Here is a 21487-nt window from a genome sequence, read left to right as displayed (position 1 = left end):
TCCAAACTGACAAGTGTGAGGCAAATATGTCCTTACTTAAAGGATCATGGGAGGGGAAAAGAGAACTTGCCATGAAGTTTAATTATCTGTTGTGTTTTTGTTCATCTGATTACAGACACTTAGAGGAAGCGTACAGAATAAAATCAATCCCCGACCTGGAAAAGTAAGATTCCTTTCTGTTCCTTGTCTAGAATCATTCTGACCTGACAAAGTGCAGCAGCAGCACTTGATACCACTCTCGCTTTCTTAGGTGGTGATATACAGCGAGCCTGATGTCTCAGAGGCGTGTATTGAAGTATTCAGTGACGTGGAGGATTGTAGCTCCTGGAGCCTCTCTCCTGTGATACTAGTGAAAGTCGTTAGAGGATGGTAAGAGTGGCACTTTGTGTTCCTGACTCGGAGGGTGTGGGCTTCACATTTTTAATTGTCTGTTTGGTCCTCAGCACTATTTTAAATTGTGCCCTTAACAATATAAAGGGCAGACGATACTAGTCTTAATGAATACTAAAAGTGTATCCAAGGAAAACGTTTTTTAACATTTCTGATTCTAGGAATGATGCATGTTGATGCTAGAGGAATCAGAAAAATGCAGCAGTATAAATTTCTTTTTCCCATTTTTCCCACATTATGTTGGTTTGGACTAATGATCACCAGCGTCTGTAATATACTTTTGGTTTTTTAATTTTCCATGAGGTTGGTAAGAATTGCACTACTCATGTTGATAGGCCATGCACTAAGCACGCTGATAGGAATTTTAAAAATTCTATAAGGGAAAACATCTTGGCTAACTTTTTAATTGACAGTTCAGTGAAGGACTAACAAATAGTCCTTTTTGACAGCGGATAGTTTTTGTTAAGTAAAGAAACTGGTGAAAAAAAAATTGTATTACCAGTTTAACTGCTTCAAGGAAATACACAGGAAACTGAATAAAGAAAAGCGGTTTAAAAAAAAAAATCACTTACTTGGCATAAATATGAATCTTTGTATCTATTTATAAACTTGTTTAAAAAAAAGATGTAGGGCTGTAGGCATTTATGGTTTAAAAAATTAGTAAGCTTTTCTTTGGGTCTCTCCATTTGATTGAATATGCAGCATCTTTCCTTTTAGGCTTTAGATATTTTAATATATTTTTCTGTATATTCAGCATATTCATTGGGGAAATACAATTAGCTTTTGTTCTTAAATTTGAAAACTGAAAATTATAATTTTGTTTTTAATGAAATACTGATTCTTCAACTTTTCTTAGTGTCTCTCTTTTCTTAGAAGTATGAGCACTTAAGACTAGCACAGTCATATATTGTCACGAGGTTTTTATTTAGTGTTTGTATGTTGCTGAGAAGAATACTTTAAATGTGCTTTCTGGGTCATTAAAAAAGTATTACATAGTATATTCGAAAGTTGCTTAAAGAATATATCATAAAAATTCTCATCACAGGAAAAAAGATTGTTTAATTGTGAGGTGGTGGGTTTATTAAATAAACTTACTATGGTGATCATTTTGTAATATACACGCATATTAAATGGTCATGTTGTACAGCCAAAACTAATACAATGTTATAAGTCAATCAGATGTCAATAAAACTGGAAAAATGCTTTCCATTAGCACGCATGTAGTAGTCCTTTGTATCAGTATATCCATTGATATGACACCAATATGTAAGTTAAAACCCTCAGAAGTGTTTTTTACATATATAAGAAGAAAAAACATTACAATAAAAGTCCATTTATCTGACATTATTATGTTTCCACCAACTGGCAAACTTACTATACTATAGAGCTACTATAAAAATTAGTAGCTCTATAATGTTCATAAGGTAAGGTGAAGTCGCTCAGTTGTGTCCGACTCTTTGCGACCCCATGGACTGTAGCCTACCAGGCTCTTCCATCCATGGAATTTTCCAGGCAAGCCATTTCCTTTTCCAGAGGATCTTCCTGACCCAGGGATCGAACCCAGGTCTCCCGCATTGTAGTCAGACGCTTTACTGTCTGAGCCACTGATAGTCAAAAGTTCTCTAAAATCCTGATTGTAAGTTGCTAAGTCATGTCTTACTCTTTTGCAACTCCATGAACTGTAGCCTGCCAGGCTCCTGGATTCTCCAGGCAAAAATACTGGAGTGGGTTGCCATTGCCTTCTCCAGGGGATCTTTCTGACCCAGGAATCAAACTTGCATCTCCTGTCATATCTCCTGCATTGGCAGGCAGATTTGTTACCACTGAGCTACTGGGGAGAGAAGTGGCCACTAATGTTATTATTTATAAGGGGTTCCCTGGTGACTCAGATGATAAAGAATCAACCTGCAATATAGGAGACCCAGGTTTGATCCTTGGGTCAGGATGATTCCCTCGATAAGGGAATGGCTACCCACTCCAGAATTCTTGCCTGGAGAATTCCATGGACAGAGGAGCCAGGCGGGCTATGGTTGATGGGGCTGCAGAGTTGGACTTGACTGAGCAACTAACACACACACACACACACACACACACACACTCACACACACACACACACACACACACATTCACACACACGTTCACACTCATACTCACACACTCTATTGGCCAGAATATTTAACTAGTCAAAATCTCTCTCACCAAGACTGGCTAATAGTTTTGCTGTGTTTTATTCTTAGTTGGATTTTGTATGAGAAACCAAATTTTGAAGGGCACTCCATCCCCTTAGAAGAAGGAGAATTGGAACTCTCTGGTCTCTGGGGGATAGAAGATATTTTGGAAAGAAATGAGGATGAGGCAGTGTCGACTAAGCCCATGGTGATTGGTTCAATCAGACTTGTGGTCCAGGTGGGTAAAATTAGTAAGCTTTTAATAAAGGCAAACTTGATTTCATCTGCTCATTCAGCAAATACTTATCGAATGCTGGATGTGATTCTTCTGAGAGTTTCATTTTGTGATAAAAGTGATTGGGAAAAATATTTTGTGTTTTATGGGTAGGTTTTCTATATTTTCAATATTTGTACATGTTAATTAGAAAAGAAACATTCTAATTAGTCTTTTTTTTTTCAGAATAAATCCTGAAACATGAATTTCTCTTTCCTGGCCCCCATTCCCATCTGCAAATGTATTTTATTTAATAACCTAGTTTTGATGAACTCTGTAAGAACAGGTTTTTATTTTACTTATTTTTTTGGTTGCTCTGTGAGTTCTTATTACCTTGAGTGGCTTACAGGACTATTTTGAAAGCTAAATAATCCAAAGATAATTCAGTTATTAATTCTGGGATTTCATGTGGGTTTTAAGAAAATGAGTATTTAAGGCCACTTTATGGATTGGGTAAACATTTCTTGGTTATTTATTCATTAATGAGGAACTTGAATCAGTTCTTCATGGCTCTTGGAATTTGATGGGTCTTTACCTTTTAAAAATGTAAAAGGTATATTCCAAGTGAAAAAGCTCCCCTTGTGTATTAGACTTGGGTATCAGAGTGCAACAGGGGAAAAGACATGTTCCAAAATGAGAATGTGTAAGAATGACTAACAGTTTTTGGCAGAAGAAAATGTTATTTCCTGGGTCAACATTTCTGAGTGACTTAGATGGTAATTGGTATTCTAAATGATTTATCTCTTAATAGTTTTAAGTACATAATGTGATAGACTTTACGTAAGATGTAACAGACACCATTTTGAAATGTCATAGTGGGATAATTAATCTGCAGTTTTTATTTATTACTCATAATAAAGCAATGTTTTAAAATATCATTCAAATCCTATCTCTCATGTAGTGTCTCTCCTTCATTTTTCTGACCTCTCTACTCTTTCTTGGCCATATTATAATCTGCTTTTTCTGTAATTGTAAGCATTATACAAGCACATGTTGTTTTTCTTTAGCACTGACTCTCAGTCTCTTTTTTACTCTCTCTGTACCACTTGCTGATGGTTAAACTCCCACTTGTAACATCTCTCAATGATTTGCAACTGTGAGAGATATTAGAATCTGGTGGGGTAGGGATTTAGGGTCCAGGAAGGTGGGCTGAGGAAAATGAAGCACACTGGTACAGAGACCTCCTGTTTTGGCTGATGATAGCAGGCCTCATGCAATTAGTGCTTTTCATGGTATTACATGGTTTGGGGTTTTACTGAGCATTATATCCCATTGATACGATGTGCTTTCAGTTACTTTACCTTTCTTCTTACTATGGGATTTAAGCTTTATTCCTGTCTTAAATAACGCTTCATGAATATTTTTGTGCATTTAACAATGTATACATTTTATGATTCATTTCCTTGTGATAAGTTTTTCAGAATGGTGTCATGTTAAAGAGAAGGAACACTTTTATGGTTCCTAATACATGATGAATTTTTTTTTAACAGATTGTGTTTATGGTTCCTTGACACATAAAAGTCACAACATATATTCAAGGGAGTCACCTTTTCAGCTCATTAACTTTTTTCCTTTTGTTAATATTTGAAAGAATTGCCCTTGAACTGACCCAAGTGTTACGATTTTTTCTGTACCTCAGTTCACCTTGCTCTGCAACATAGAAGAGGTTCAATAAACATTCGATCAGGGCTCAGGCACTCAGCCAGGAGAGGCCTTTTGTCGTGTGTTTGATGGACATGCAGGTCATGGAACAGTGACCAAAGTGCAGAGATTTGTAAATCACCGTAAGCATGTACCTTTGCCTTTATGACTTAGACCAAACCCACATCATAGTCAAGGAGTGTTACCACAGGGGCCCTGGGCACAAAACAACAGTTGCGGAAGCAACCACTCTATAGACTAGTGTCTCTGGATATGGATGGTCACAGGACAGCAAGGAACTAAAACTCAGGTTACCAAGGAAAGCCAGGCAGGTTTTTCAGTGAAGACAAGGGAAATAAATAATGTTCCAAAACTCTTGAGATGCATTTCTGGTGGTCTTTGCTTGAATGTAATGCTGAGATACATGACTAGTGCAATGTGTATGCCCCAAAAGATCACACATTAGGTCATGAGTGAGAACAGGAAAGGGATAAAGTGGCAGATGATCTGTGCAATGTACGTGTATATTTAAAGCTTATTTTAATTATTAAAAAAAAGGGAATAATGAGCTTAATGTAGAATTTAATACATGGTGTTACTATTATACATATATACTGTATTCATGTAATTTTTTTCTTTTTTAGGATTACAGAGTTAGTCAGATTGACTTATTTACTGAACCAGAAGGGTTAGGACTTCTTAATTCCTACTTTGATGATACCGAAGAAATGCAGGGGTTTGGCATAATGCAGAAGACTTGTTCCATTAAAGTACACTGGGGCACGTGAGTATTTTATTTGCAATACAGTTTTAATGAAGCTCTTTTTTGAGTGTGAAAAGAGGACTTCAGATACTCTGTCTCTAATTTGTTATCCTGTTAAGTAATTATTGACTAAAAGCTTTTATTATTTTTTTATAAGGCACATAAAAATCTGATTTTTTTGGTTACTATGTTACTATAAGTCAGCTTTCTTGTAAATGATAATGATTTCTTGGAGGAAGTGCAGGGAGAAAACTGCATTTTTAATGTGGAGATTTCCTTATCACAAAGGAACCTGATTCATTCAGAGCTGAGTTGCAGATTATTCTTTCATGGTAATTCAGAGGAGGTGATTCAAAGCGTGTGTGCCCCTGATATTTCATGTGGGATGGAGGCCAACACGCATACTACTTCCTTTAACAGTTTCACACAATGCTTTCCAAAGCCCCTAGGATGTTGATTTCAAAAATTACAGGAAACTGCAAGAGTTATTTTGAAGGAAGCGGGAATATTTCAGATAGGGGAGAAATTAGGCTAGAAAGTGCAGGCTGTAGAACTGAAGCTGGTGGCCTCTGCAGTGGAGTGCACAGCCCAGGGCATGTGACAGACATGCACCGAAATGCAGGAAAAAGCACTAAAGCTTCTGTATATTTTATTTAAAATGTCCTTTTCAGATGTTATCTTTGTGTATGTTTTCTAATAAGTTTATAGTATATTCAGCAGTTATATATACATAATTTATAAGTATTCATATATTCAGAGACTGCTCAAGAGTTTATATTAATGGAATATGAGTAAGATAATACATATGTAATGAATCCAAAGGTAAATACTACAAGAAACATAAATTATGGAGCAGGACCGTGGAAGTGCTACTTTAGAGAGTAGTCAGGAAAGTTCCTGGTGACTTTTAAACAGAGATCTGAGGATGTGAGGGAGACAGCTGTGGGACATCCCAGGGAGGCAGGGTAGAGAAGTGTCCTAGGCTGGAAGCCCAGTGTTTGCAAAGCCCTCCAGGGGATGTTTGAGCAATTGAGGGGAGGTCTGGCTGCAGCAGAGTGAGCCAGGAGGATTGGTGGTGGAGAAGGCTCGTATCATGTCAGACCTTGTAGGACTCCGGAGGGATTTTAGCTGATACCAAGGAACATAAGAAATCACTGGAGGACTTTAATCTAACTTGTGTTTTAGGAAAATCACTCTAGCTTCTGTGGAAAAGTAAATTGTAAAGAGCTAAGAGTAGAAGCAAAGATTTGCAGTTACATAGGCAAGAAGTGATTTGGTGACTTGGTGTGATGGTAGTGGTAGAAGAACAGTCAGATTCTGGATACATTTTGAAGACAGAACCAACAACATTGGTTGACAAGTTTTATGTGGGGTATGAGGGGCAGAGAAATGTCCAGGGTTTGGGACACAGCATTTATTGGAATAGAAAAAAATGGGGAGGGGGAGTGAAATCCAAGTGTTTTGTTTTGGAGGTTAAGTGGGAGTTGCCAACTACCCATTCAAGCATTCAGGTAAGAGGTCAGGAAAGTGACTGGATACATAACACTGGAATCTTAGGTGGGGTAGGGAGGCTGGAGATATAATCTGGAGTCATGGGCATGGAGAAGATATCTAAACCCCATGCTGGATGAGATCTCCATGCTGAACCTCACTCATTATTAGAGAAACGCAAATCCAAACCACAATGAGGTATCTTCTCACACCGGTCAGAGTGGGCATCATCAAAAAGTCTATAAACAATAAATGCTGGAGAGGATGTGGAGAAAAGAGAACCCTCTTACACTGTCGGTAGGAATGCAAACTGGAGTAGCCATGATGGAGAACAGTGTGGAGATTCCTTAAAAAACTGGGAACAGAACTGCCATATCACCCAGCAATCCGGGACTGCTGGGCATACACCCCGAGGAAACCAGAACTGAAAGAGCGCATGTACCCCAATGTTCATTGCGGCACTGTTTACAATAGCTAGGACATGGAAGCAACCTAGATGTCCATCGGCAGACGAATGGATAAAGAAGTTGTGGTACATATACTCAATGAAAAAGGAACATATTTGAATCAGTTCTAATGAAGTGAATGAACCTGGAGCCTATTATACAGAGTGAAGTAAGTCAGAAAGAGAAAGACAAATACTGTATATAATGTATATATATGTAATTTAGAAAGACAGTACCAACAGTTTTGTGTTCATGGAAGCAAAGGAGACAGAGATGTAAAGAACAGACTTTTGGACTTAGTGGGAGAAGGCAAGGGTGGGATGATTTGAGAGAACACCACTGAAACATGTATATTGCCATATGTAAAAAAGACAACCAGTGCAAGTTCAATGCATGAAGCAGGGCACCCAAAGCTGGTGCTCTGGGACAACCCAGAGGGATAGGGTGGGGAGGGTTCAGGATAGAGGGACACAGGTATACCCATGGCTGATTCATGTTGATGTATGGCAAAAACCATCACAATATTGTAATTATTCTCCAATTAAAATAAATTAATTAAAAAAGAGCAGAAGGTCATCTGAGCTTTGGGCACTTTTATATTTAGAGATTAGGAAGAAAAGGAGGACTCTAAACAAAAGTTTCTTCATCTCTTGCTGCTTTTGAGTTTTTCAACATCAAAGAGACCTATAAGTCTTTTTTCTCAAAGTATTTAAGGCTGAGAAATATCACTAACTCACTCCAATAGTCGTCCCTGGAAAATTCCATGGACAGAGGAGCCTGGCAGGCTGCAGTCCATGGGACTGGAAAGAGTTGGACATGACTGAGTGACTGAGCTCGCACGCACACATCATATTTTTATCTCCATGTCTGGATGATTTCATGACTCAGACTTGGGCTATGTGGAAGCATAATGAGCTACAGTTAAATAACGTTTCTTACCTTGACAGTGAGTTTAACCTGGTCTTACAGGTGGTAGTTACAAACCAGTCATATTTTACACATTTTGATGGGCTTGCATGGTGGCAGACACTTTTTTTTCTGGTTCTTCATTGCCATCAGGGTAGTAGAAAGCAGCCTTAGATGTCAGTTCAGAGTTTGGGCTCATTGAGCTCAGTCAGCTGGATACCAGGTCAGCAGTACTTTTACGGATCTCCAAGGGGAGTCTTGATGGGTTGGGAGAATTCGGCTGATCACAAGTATTCAAGCTGACACTGCCTCTTTTGGTGCAGCAGTCCTGTGAACTGATGGAAGAGAAGACTTCGCTGTACAGGGGTGCTTCTTCAGATTCCATGAGGAGATTTACTCCAGGGCCTGTTCAGTCTGCATTAGGCTTTTCTACACGTACACACATTCAGAGTAAAGTGAAGTGAAATTGGCTGTGTTGTGTTTGACTCTTTGCAACCCCATGGACTATACAGTCCATGAAATTCTCCGGGCTAGAATCCTGGAGTGGGTGGCTTTTCTCTTCTTCAGGGATCTTCCCAACCCAGGGATCAAATCCAGTGTATTACTTGCTAATTTCTTATTTGGGAAAATGAGAACTTTCTAACAAAATTTTCCTCTCACATTGTGTTGAGTGTGATTTGTCTTTAAGCAGCTGGCAATGCCAGCACCCATCCTTGCAGAAGTGACAGTGTATTTCTAATAAATAAAATTAAGGAATTTTAAGACTTCAAAGGCAGCATAAAGAACATCAGTTCCAACACCATCATTTAATCAAGGAAGACAGGTTTTGGCCACTTTATCAAGTTGGATTAGTTGTTAGGATTAGTTGTCAGAAGAACAGGTACTAGAATGCAGGTATTCTGAAGTCAAGGGACATTTTTTTAATAGCCACATATTCTTTGATCAATGCTAACATGAAATACTTGATATATAAAAATATATGTACGTATGTGAACTATGAAGCCTAGTAATCAAACAAGCCCCTCATCACTCAACTGAGAACCATTACTAACACTGCTGCAGCACCCAGCATAGCCTACCTATTCCCATCCCCCTGGCTTCTCCACATGTGAGATCACTCTCTGGAATTTTGTGTTTTTCTCAGCCCCTTGTTTTGCAGAGTCGCCGGATAATATCTGTCCTTGCACTATTTCAGTTGTGCTTGCTTTTGAAATTTATGAAAATGTTATTAAACTTTTAAAATAAGGAACTATGGCTTGTTCCTTTTTCTCCACATTGTTTCTGAGAGTTCCCCATATTGATGAGTATATCTGTACTTACTCTCTTTCATTGCTATTTAATATTCACTGCATATATTTCCTTGTGAAGTATACTAAAGCCCAGCTTTTTATTATGAAAGTTTTCAGACATAAGCACAAAAGTAGAAAGGACAGCAAACACCCATATACCCTCCACTTTGATTCAGTGATTGTTAACATTTTGCCGTGTTTGCTTTATCTTTTTTTCTGAGTACTCGAAAGTGAGTTGCAGATATTGTGACCCTTCATTCCTATAAACTTCATCCCAAATCTCTCTATAATGACATTTTCCTACAAAACTACCATTATCACACCTGATAAACTTTCAGTATGGCCGTGATAATATCTACTCAATAGTCCATAAATAAAATTTCCCCATTGTTTCAGGAATGTCTTTTATAGATGTCTTTAATTAGTATCCAAGCAAGGCTCATATATTTGGTTGTCCTGTCTCTTTGAAAAGTCTCTTTTAATCTCTAAAATATCCCCATCTTTGTTTCCCATGCCATTGACATTTTTGAAGAATTTAGGTCAGCTGCTTAGCGTATGTGCCATAGTCTGGATTTTCTGAGTGCTTCTTCATGGTATCATTTAACTTGTTCTTCTGTCACCTGAAATTTCTATATATAGGCAGCTAGGTCTTCATGTATAATCAGATGCAGATTGAAGGGTTTTGTCAAGGATATTACTTCTGTAGGTAATAACACATTCTCATGTTGCGTTAATCAGACCAAGTTTGATGGCTCGGTACACTGGTGCTTCCCACTCCTCTCCACTCTAAGGGTACCAGTCCCGCCTTGAGATTCAGAGCCTGCTCTTGTTTGAATAACCTCAAAGTTGGCACTTTCATATTTAAATCTTCTGACTATCCCCTTGGTTTCTGTATGTAGCCAACATTCATGTGTAACCATATGCAGAGAATAAGACTTAGGATCCAGCTGGAAAAACTGTTTTTGTTTTAAGAACAAATGAACAAGCTAAGTTTTTCTTGTCTGATTCAGAGGGTGTTTCTGAAAGAGTAATTACATGAATGATTTTCATGAATGTATAGATGACCATTGTTGTTAGTTCAACATTAGTTCAACAGTATTCCTTTGTATGTGTACATTTGTTATTTTTTTATGTAAAGATATTTTTATTCATTTATTTATGGCTATGCTGGATCTTTGTTGCTTGCAGGCTTTTCTCTAGTTGTGGTACAAGGGCTTCTTATTGCACTGGCTTCTCTTGTTGCAGAGCACAGGCTCAAGGGCACGTGGCTCAGCAGTTGTGTTTCCTGGGCTCTAGAACATAGGCTCAGTAGTTATGGCACACAGCCTTAGTTGCTGTGCAGCATGTGGGATCTTCCCAGATCAGGGATCGAATCCGTGTCTCCTGCATTGGCAGGCAAATTCTTTACTGCTGACACCAGGGAAGCCACATTTGTTATTTGTTTTTAAAACTCATACTTTATAGACATACAGTTTATTCATAATATAGGCAAAGGCTAAATGCATGAGAAAATAAAAAAATACCTTTAGAAAATGAAATAACACTGCCTGAAGGTAGTTTATCTCCTTATGGCCTTGTGAATAGTGTATCTTGTTGGAACAGAATTTAGGGGAAAAAGGATCACACTCTGTATATGAATTTTCAGATTCCAAAGTCCACCCACATTCACAAATGTCTGTCTAAGTTACCCAGCAGGCCCTCAGCACTCACTGAGGAAGGACTCGCAGTCTTCAGGTGTGCCAGTTTATGTGTTCAGGTTTTTAGACAAAACCCCCTTTATCCCAGATTACCTTCCTTCTATAAGTGTTAACATGACTAAGCTATATGGTTCAAGGAAAGTGAGATGTTTAGTATCAGATGAATTCATACCCTTAGAACTCAAACCATAGAAGAAAAGACTTAATAAAAGAGTACTTCAGTAAGCACCATGTCAGAATCTCAGAATCACTTGTTGATGAGCCATGATCTATGTTTATAAAAAATTCAGACTAACATAAGGGTCAGACACGACTGAGCGACTTCGCTTTCACTTTTCACTTTCCACTTTCACACATTGGAGAAGGAAATGGCAACCCGCTCCAGTGTTCTTGCCTGGAGAATCTCAGGGACAGGGGACCCTGCTGGGCTTCCATCTATGGGGTCACACAGAGTCGGACACGACTGAAGTGACTTAGCAGCAGCAGCAGCAGCAACGTTCATTTGTGAAGAGTCAGTCCTCAAGGCCCTTGGCTTGTTATTGGCCAAATAACACACTTTATGATAAACTGCTGTTATTTAGCTAGGGCATGAAATCAGTGTGTGATATGCCTTTGAGAGCTTTGGGCTCCAAAAAAAGATGTAGTGCATTCTCTTTTTTTAATTTATTTTTAATTGGAGAATAATTCTTTACAATGATGTGTTGGTTTCTGCCCTACAATGGCATGAATCAGCCATAAGTATACATGTGTCCCCTCCCTCTTGAACCTCCCTCTCACCCCCGCACCCCATCCCACTCCTCTGGGTTGTTGCAGAGCACTGGGTTGAGCTCCCTGTGTTATACAGCAGTTTCTCACCTACCTATTTCACATACGGTAAAGAATGTTTCAGTGCTATTCTCTTAATTTGTCTCACCCTCTCCTTCCGCTGCTGTGTCCACAAGTCTGTTCTCTCTGTCTGCATCTCTGTCCCTGCCTTCCCGCCTCCTCCCAGTCGTCCCTGTAGCTATTACCCTGACTTCTAACATTGTGGATTAGTTTTGATTCCCCCACCCATACACCACACACAATCTCTCAACATAATGTGTGTGTGTGTGTTGATAGGTCTCCAGTAGGATTTTGACTATAAATCCTGGTATAATTAGTAAGTCTAAAGAAGTTACTGATTTATCCAGGAGAATCTGTAACAGAAACTATCACCAAAAATGTGCCCTTGGGCCAAAATTGTGAAAAAGAGAAAAGCAAAGAGGGGAGAATCAGACTCATTTTGAGGCTAAACGATTACAGCCAGCTTCCTCTTGTGGACTGTGCTCTGGGGAACTTGGCACAGTTAGCCCAGTTAAGATGCTTTAGCAAGACTAATAAAGAATAGGTGGGTATAAGTGATCACCAAGAATTCCACATTTGCTTGTCAAGAGGGTATATTACCATCTCTCTTATAAAGAAGTCACTTCTCCAGCAACAGCAACTTCACCAGAACCCTCCAAGGAACCAAGAAATTAAGACTGCACAGACTTTAGGGACAGTTCATGTGAGACATGGTTTTCTGGTTTCTAGCACATTAGAGGAGGGTGAAGCTTCTAGTTGCCTGACCACAGCAGAAGTGACAGCTGACAAGCATGATAGAAGGGTGTGGTATTGAAAAACCATTAAAAATCAAGTCCAAAAACTCATAAAGCACTGGGCCTGGGAACAAGCAGTCTTTACAGACTTTCAGAGCCCCACAGACATCACTGTGCATTAAGTCATGCTCCTAATGATGATCCTGAGTGACTGTGAAAGCAGAAATTATGTTCAGTGCACTCTCTGGAATGAGAAAGACTGCTGCTCAACAATGACTAGGAGCTTGGTTTTGGGGTCAGCTTGGATCAGCCCTGCATTTAGTACTTGTAACTGTGCGGCCCTGGGCAATTTAACTTCACCTATAAAATGGGGACAGTATCTTTTCCTTGTAGCATTGTTCTAAGGATCATATGGAATTCCTTGTAAGTTCTGGATATTTGTTAGCTGTTCCTAATTTTTGATACTATGATGATTAGGTGTAACATCCTATTTTCGGTTACAAATGAGATATAACCTTTTATTTATTTTTCTTTTTTAAAATTTGTTTCATTGAAGTAGAGCTGATTTACAATGTCATGTTAGTTTCTACTGTGCAGCAAAATGACTGTCATACATATATATATATACATTCTTTTTCATGTTCTTTCCATTATGGTTTATCATAGGATGCTGAATAGAATTTCCTGTGCTATACAGTAGGACCTTGTTGTTTATCCATTCCAAGTATAATTGCTTGCATCTGCTAATCTCAAACTCCCAATCCATCCCTCCCCTAACACCCTCCCCCTTGTCAACCACAAGTCTGATCTCTATGTCTGTGAGTCTGTTTCTGTTTTGTAGATAAGTTCATTTGTGTCATATTTTAGATTTCATGTATATATGATATCATATATCTTTCTCTTTCTGACTTGCTTCACTTAATAAGATAATCTCTAGTTGCATCCATGTTGCTGCAAGTGGCATTATTTTATTCTTTTTTATGGCTGAGTAGTATTCCATTGTATACAACGAACACATCTTCTTTATCCATTCATCTGTTGGTGGTAATTTAGGTTGTTTCCATGTCTTGGCTACTGTAAATTGTACTGCACTGGGGTGCATGTATCTTTTTGGATTATTTTTGGATATATGCTCAGGATTGGGATTACTGGATCATGTGGCAAGTTTATTTTTAGTTTTTTTGAGGAATTTCCTTACTGTTCTCCATAGTGGCTATACCAATTCACATTCTCACCAACAGTGTAGGAGGGTTCCCTTTTCTCCACACCCTCTTCAGCATTTGTTATTTGTAGACTTTTTAATGATGGCATTCTGACTGCTATGAGCTGCTACCTCATTATACTTTTAATTTGCACTTCTCTAGTAATTAGTAGTGTTAGCATCTTTTCATGTGTTTGTTGGCCATCTGTGTATCTTCTTTGGGAAAGTGTCTATTTAGGATCTCTGTCCATTTTTCAATTGGGTTGTTTGTTTTGTTGTTGTAAAGATGTATGAACTGAACACAGCTTTCTTGGCAGCAAATTTGCTTCTCAGGACAGTTCACAGCATCATGGGGATGAGAACAGGCCTGGCTATCGGACAGACCAGGGTTTGAATTCTGGTTCTGCCATGGTTTCTGGGTGTCCTTCGAGAGGTTACTGGAACTCTCAGTGCTTCAGTTTACTCCCCTGTAAAAGGTGGAGGGTACCTACTTCCTAGAGTTTCCAGGAGACTTAATGAGACAGTGTATGTGACACAGCAATACAGCTCCTATTGTATATCAGGCACGGTGAGCACCTGCTATGTATTAAAATCAAATAAGCCCAAATAATATCTTGCTTTTGGCAATTTAGTAGTCAGACATTGTTAAATATGAACTTTGCCAAAAGAATATTTAAACCACTGCTACTCCATCAGATGTGAAATCTCCTGGCTGGAGCCTCTCTAAATACATACACAGTGCAAAAGATAACTGCTTTTATAACTTGGAAGTAACAGAGTCATTTAAAGTTTGAAACAGTTCATAATAGAAAGTAAAATCAGCGGACAAAGCTAGCCAAGCTAAGGAAACAAACAAAAGCTCAAGAAGAGGTGCATATAATGGCTTATTCCTCCTGGAGTCCAACATTGCTCTGCTAAGTGCACCCATACATCATCCAGACCCACATCCTCCCCTGTTCTGGTCCTCTCATCTGTGGGGTGCAGTGGTCCACTGACAGAAATGATGAATTGTCTGTTTCTTCCTTGGTTCTTATTTAGATGGCTGATTTATGAAGAGCCTGGATTTCAGGGTGTCCCTTTTATCCTGGAACCTGGTGAATACCCTGACTTATCCTTCTGGGATACAGAAGAGGCATACATTGGATCCATGCGGCCACTGAAAATGGTAAAGATGGAATCTGATCATGTGTTCCTTAGAGTCAGTAATTCTTTGCTTGACTTTGATAATTCATGGGATGTGACTGTAAAGCAATAAAGCAGAGTTTTAAAAGATAAATATGTAGAGGATGGGACTTATTGCTAGATAGAAATAATAGAAAGGATAACTTGATAGTTGCTACAGATGGAAAAAAAAAATGTGGATAAGCCCATAGGTGTTCTTGGCCATGCAGAGTCACTGATGTGTGTGCACAGCTCAGCCCAGGGCAGATGTGAGAAGTGAGAAAGTGAAGAATTAAATCAGGAGGACAGACAAAGTCCAGTTTGTAGGTGTTAGAGAAAGGGGATAATTAGGAGAGCATCACGACAAGTCAGGGCTTCCCTGGTGACTCAGATGGTAAAGAATCCGCCTGCAATGTGGGAGACCTGGGTTCAATCCCTGGGTTGGGAAGATCCCCTGGTGAAGAGAATGGTAACCTACTCCAGTATTCTTGCCTGGAGAATCCCCATGGGCAGAAGAGTCTGGCGGGCTACAGTCCATGGGGTTGCAAAGAGTCGGACACGACTGAGTGACTAAGCACAGCACAGCAAGTCGGGTGGATCTTAAAAAACCAAGCAGGATTATTTCAGATGGTGATGTCAGAGTTAGACTGCATGAGCCAGGTCAGAGCTGGGAAAGGGTAGGGCTTGCTGAGGACCAGCTTGCTGTAATGACAGGAGGCCAGGGAGGGTGACTGCACTGGGGGCCCTGGAGTCGGATGTCCAGGTGAGTGTTGTCCTGCAAAGCTCTCCCCTTAGGGAGGATCCCGTGCTTCTTTCCCCTGTATTTTGACTGGTTCTTTGTTTCTTCTGTGAGACTCTCAGCATTGGAAGGCTGTGAGCTGCACCTGTTTTGACCTCATGTTGAGCTGCATCATAGGAGGTGTTCACTAAACACCTACAGCATGAATGAGGCTCCTGTTACAAATGTGTTCTTGAAATTCCACTTTGTGGTTGTCTTCTGAGTCAGTTTGAAACAAATTAGAAAGTCAGGAAGATAACTTTTTATCTTAATTTTATCCATCCTGCCACAGGTTGTGGCTTAATTATCTAAATGTCTGCTTGTCTTCAAGCAAATAATTCTGGGCTTTTTTCTAAAATTTAATCCTCTTTCAAAGAGTAAAGTTTTGTAAGTTTTCTGAATATGTAAAAGAATTGCCTCAAGTTTTAAAGGCAGTTTTTAAATGATGACCTACAGAATTGTAAAGTTCACAGAATTCGAAAAGGATTCCTTTTGAAAAACAAACTTAGTTGATTGTATGAGCCCTGGTTTGTTGATTAAAATCAGCTACATTCCTTTATAATTATAGTCCATTTGCTGTATACACGATCTTTGGCTATACTTTATTTTTCACTTATATATATGTAACAACCTTTAAAAAAAAAGCCTTCTGACTTTCCCACTGCTGATTTAAACTCTTACCTTATTTAATACTTCTGTGTGACACCTCTTTTATGATTTTAGTGAGATTTTTGGATTAAAATTTCTTTATTCTAAATATATAGCAACCCTCATAAACCCATCCTCTATGGGATGTTTTAAATTTATCTAAGAGTTTACCTAATTATTTCAGGAGCCGTTCAGATCATATTGTGAACTTGAGTGAACTTCAACAGCTTTGTAAGCCAGAGGTTGCAAAATCAAATGCCTCCAGGGCCAGGCAGCAAATAGGCGTGAACAGACTGACAGGGAGCTGAACCCCGGAAGAGGTGGAGACAGGCAAAGTGGAGCCTGTATCCCTGCTGGAGGGTGAGCCCAGTGCAGGGTCAGTAAACACAGAAGGTGAGGCTTGCTGCCTGTGAGAATCTGAGTCCAGAGATGTCACATCTTAGGACTGCTTTTAAAGAGAAATGACAAATAGGCCTTTTTGGGAGAAGTTTACTGAGCTTAAAAAAAACAACAACCAAACACCTATTTGGTTAAAAAGCACAGATAGATACCATGCGGATGCAGCTTGTAGACCGCCTCTGTGAGACTCTTCCTCATATCTTCCCTGCATTTTTGGCAATTTTAAAACTGTCTCCACATCAGTTAAACAAACCAGAATGCAGTTGCTATGCGTGGTTCTGTGGCTTATCACAGACTGCCGTGGGTAATAGCAAATGGTAACTTATCAATGATAAGCCACTTTGCTTACAATATTATTTTTCTTTTCAGGGTGGCCGTAAAGTTGAATTCCCTACAGATCCTAAGGTAACGTACATTTTTAAAGAATTTTATTCCCATTCCATCTTCATGAAGATAATACTTGTATGATTTTATGTGTCACTTCCATAAAACATAAACTGCAGTCAACGGGAGTTGTCCAGCTTATACATGCCATCACCTTCAGGTGGAAGGTGATGCTGAGAGCATGAGTTAGCACTAACAGTATCTGCAGCCATGGCTCAGAAGTTTCACTGTTGTATTAAGCTGTAATTTGCAGTTGTATGTACTAACTGCAGGGCCTGTTGCTACTTGTCTGAAAGGAAAAACCTTATTTTTCAAGATAAGTTCTCCCTACTCCAAAATGCTCCTTCTGCTAGTTCTGCTTTGCACATCTGTGACACACAGTTTGATCTATAGTGTGTTTTATTTTTAAAACAACTTAACAATACTTTGGTTCCTTAGTTTGGCCTGAGAAAAATTCTAAATATCAATTCTAGACACTGAACAAAAACCAATTATGCATCTGTCTTTTGGAACCTTGACTTCAGGCTATACCACAGTAGGAGAAAAATTCTGATTTTTAAAATTATATTACAAGGTACTTTTATTTAGTTAATTTTAAAATGTGATTATAAAATTTGTGTTCCAGGACTAAGTGATATTAAGTGACTGATTTAGTGTTTAGCCATTGAGATATTTAACTTCTTACAACTTACTGGCATATCTCATTTCTGTTATAGGTAGTTATTTATGAAAAGCCTTTCTTTGAAGGAAAATGTATGGAGCTGGAAACAGAGATGGGTAGGTTTATCATGGAAGGAGGTGAAACAGAGGAAACCACTGGAGATGAACATTTGTCATTTATATCAGTGGGATCTATGAAAGTTCTACGAGGCATGTAAGTAGACAGGCGTGACCTGTAAGGATTCCTTTTTATTCCCTTAAATAGCATAAAATACGTGGTCTCTCTCCCCCAAAGATAGCATTCCAAATTGCAGGGTGGAGTGAATAAACATGTTTTCTTCAGCTAGTTGTGACCTGGATTTGATGGGCTGGTTTGGGATCAGTCAGCTGGGCAAGGTTGATAAATTGGGCCATCTAGATTGATCAAATCTACAGTCTTGTTTATTGATATTATGCTCCAAATGATTGAACTGTTAGTTTGCTTTCTATTTTTTAGGATCATATTCTGCACTTTATAGAGCGTACATATTTTCTTTAAAGTCTACACTTGAAAATGGCTTATAAATAGCCCAAAATATACAATATATTAATTGTTATTGGAAGAAAGTTCATCCAGTTTTATTTGTTAAAGTACTTTTGAGTCAGTTCTTAGACAAACATGTACACATACATGCTGACCTCCCTATAATCCTTTAAGGAACATTGGTATATACTTCTTAGGTTAATTTCTTGGTGAAGTGAAGTGAAAGTTGCTCAGTCATGTCTGACTCTTTGCGATTCCATGGACTGTGGCCCACCTGGCTCCTCTGTCCATGGAATTCTCCAGGCAAGAATACTGGAGTGGGTTGTCATTCCCTTCTCCAGGGGAATCTTCCCGACCCAGGGATTGAACCCAGGTATCCTGCACCGCAGGCAGATTCTTTATCATCTGAGCCACCAGGGAGGCCATTCTACTAATCTCTTAAATGCTAGGGAAGAATTCCAATAGTCATAATGCGTGGGTCCATGTCTAGCTTTATAGCTTTTTACATTTGTCAGTGACACTGATATTTTAACAGTACTGAAAATTTCTACTCTTTCATGTTCTTTCTGTTGTAGTTGGGTTGCTTATGAGAAGCCTGGCTTTACAGGTCATCAGTATTTGCTTGAAGAAGGAGAATACAAGGACTGGAATGACTGGGGAGGCTACAGTGGAGAACTTCAGTCTTTACGACCTATATTAGGTGTAAGTTACAGAAAAGCTAATGGGTAATACTTGGGCATTTTTGAGTAATAATTGGCTAGTCTTTGAATTTTGAATTTTTTTTTCTCAATAGGATTTTTCAAATGCTCACATGATAATGTACAGTGAAAAAAACTTTGGATCCAAAGGTTCCAGTATTGATGTATTAGGAATTGTTGCTAATTTAAAGGAGACTGGATACGGAGTGAAGACACAGTCTATTAATGTACTGAGTGGAGTGTAAGTGAAATAACCCAATGGGGATTTTAATAGTGAGCCTTACTTTGGTTTGTGTTAAAGTAATGGGGTCTTTGACCCAGAGTAGACACTCAATAAGTACATATCTCAAAAATGAAACATTAAATTAGCCATTTAATACTACTACAATATTTTTATAACTGCTTTTTAAAATCTTTCTCATATAGTATCTTTTATATGTAATATAACATTGGAGGAGACTTTTGAGTTTCATTATGAAATCTACAGATTCACTTCCTTTGTCATTCTTCATGAAAAGAACTCATGAATTTCTTAGGATCGGACACAAATAATAGTGATTTAACATTAGAAACCTGAAGTTGGGACAAAGTCCCATTTGATTTTCTTATGGTCCTATACCTGCTCTATTATATTTCCTATTATTTTTTCTTCCAGTTATATTAATATATAGTTGATATACAGCACTCTATAAGTTTAAGGTGTGCAATGTAATGACATATGCATCGTGAAATGATACCAAAATAAGTTCAGTGAACATCGTCTCATAGATACAAAATAGAAGAAGAAAAAATGTTTTCCTTGTGAGGAGAACTCTTAACGTTTACTCTCTTAACAATTTTCATATATAGCATATAGCAGAATTAATTATATTATGGACGGAGAAGCCTGGTAGGCTACAGTCCACGGGGTCGCAAAGAGTCGGACACGACTGAGCGACGGAACAGAACAGAACAGAACCATACTCTACATTATATCCCCAGTATTTATTTATACTTGGACGTTTATACTTTTTGACCATCTTCATCCAACTCCCCTCACTCCCCACCTCTGTAACCACAGATCTGATCTCTTGTTCTATGAATTTGTTTGTTGTTTTTGAAGTATAATTAACTTACAACAGTATGTTAATTCATGGTACACAACATAGTGTGCTTTAATATTTCTGTGCATTTCAAAATGATCATCATGAAAAGTCTAGTTACCTTCTGTCACCATACCAAGACACTACATAATTATTGATAACATTCCTGATGTTGGCATTTCATTGCCATGACTCCTTTGTTTTGTAAATGCAGGTTTGCACCTCTTAGTTTCCCTCACCTATTTCACTCGTCTGCCCACCTCCCTCCACTCTGGCGGCCACCTGTTCTCGGCATCTATGACTGTTTCCTGTTTTGTTGTCTTTATTCTTTTGTTCCTAGATTCCACCTATAAATATGTGGTGTTTGTCTATTTCACCTAGCATAATACCCCCTCAGTTCTCCCGTGTTGTGCAAATAGCAAAATTTCATTCCTTTCTATGGTGGATTAATATCCCATTGTGTGTGTGTATACACATTACACCTGTCTGTGTTAGATATATAGGTTGCTTCTACGTCTTGGATACGGAATGCTGCAGTGAATATAGGTGTCCTTGAATCTTTCTGACTTAGTGTTTTTGTTTTCTTTGGAAGAGTACCCAGAAATGGAATTGCTGCATTGTGTAGTTCTATTTTTAACTTTTTGAGGAACCCATGTTGTTCTCCATAGTTACTGCACTAATTTATATTCCTACCAACAGTGCACAAGGGTTCCCTCTTCTCTGCATCCTCACCAACACTTGTTATTTGTTGCCTTTTTGACGGTAGCCATTCTGACAGGCGTGAGGCAATATCTCATTGTGAATTTGATTTGCATTTTCCTGATGATTAGCTATGTTGAATATATTTTCAAGTGCCCACTGGCTGTCTGTAGGTCCTTTTGGAAAAATGTCTGTTTAGGTCCTCTGCCTATATTTCAATCAGATGGTTTGCTCTTTTGGTGTTGAGCTGTATGAGTCCTTTGTTATTTTAGATATTAACCCTTTATCAGATATGTTGTTTGAAAACATTTTCTCCTATTCAGCAGGTGCCTTTTCGATTGGTTGGTGGTTCCCTTTGATGTACAAAAAGCTTTTTTGATGTAGTTTGTAGTTTGATGTAGTCCCTTTTGTTTATTTTTGTTCTTGTTTCCCTTGCCTGAGGAGACATATCCAAAAAAAATATTGCTAAGACATGTCAAAGAGGATACTGCCTATGTTTCCTCTAGGAGTTTTATGGTTTCAGATCTTAAATGTAAGTCTTTAATCCACTTTGGGTTTATTTTTTATATGGTGTGAGATAGTCCAATTTGATTCTTTTCCATGTAGCTGTTGAATTTTCCCAGCACGATT

The 21487-nt window shown here is 38.6% G+C and overlaps 1 protein-coding gene across 1 annotated transcript in view; it reads left to right on the top strand.

The window, feature by feature from the left end:
* CRYBG1 (crystallin beta-gamma domain containing 1) overlaps nucleotides 1–21487 on the top strand; it is a 235831-nt gene that overhangs the window by 190610 nt on the left and 23734 nt on the right. The window contains exons 5-13 of the mRNA XM_055433326.2: nucleotides 116–163; nucleotides 251–369; nucleotides 2628–2796; nucleotides 5118–5257; nucleotides 14864–14990; nucleotides 17181–17216; nucleotides 17912–18069; nucleotides 18954–19080; nucleotides 19172–19317. Of these exons, the coding sequence (XP_055289301.2) occupies nucleotides 116–163; nucleotides 251–369; nucleotides 2628–2796; nucleotides 5118–5257; nucleotides 14864–14990; nucleotides 17181–17216; nucleotides 17912–18069; nucleotides 18954–19080; nucleotides 19172–19317 (1070 nt within the window). The remainder of the gene's footprint in view (nucleotides 1–115; nucleotides 164–250; nucleotides 370–2627; nucleotides 2797–5117; nucleotides 5258–14863; nucleotides 14991–17180; nucleotides 17217–17911; nucleotides 18070–18953; nucleotides 19081–19171; nucleotides 19318–21487) is intronic.

The sequence above is a fragment of the Moschus berezovskii genome, chromosome 10, assembly GCF_049115385.1.
Source record: "Moschus berezovskii isolate FMDL1 chromosome 10, NW_MosBer_1.0, whole genome shotgun sequence".
NCBI lineage: Eukaryota > Metazoa > Chordata > Mammalia > Artiodactyla > Moschidae > Moschus > Moschus berezovskii.
The sequence above is the reverse complement of the archived record's forward strand: the minus strand, read 5'-3'. Positions and strand labels throughout refer to the sequence as shown.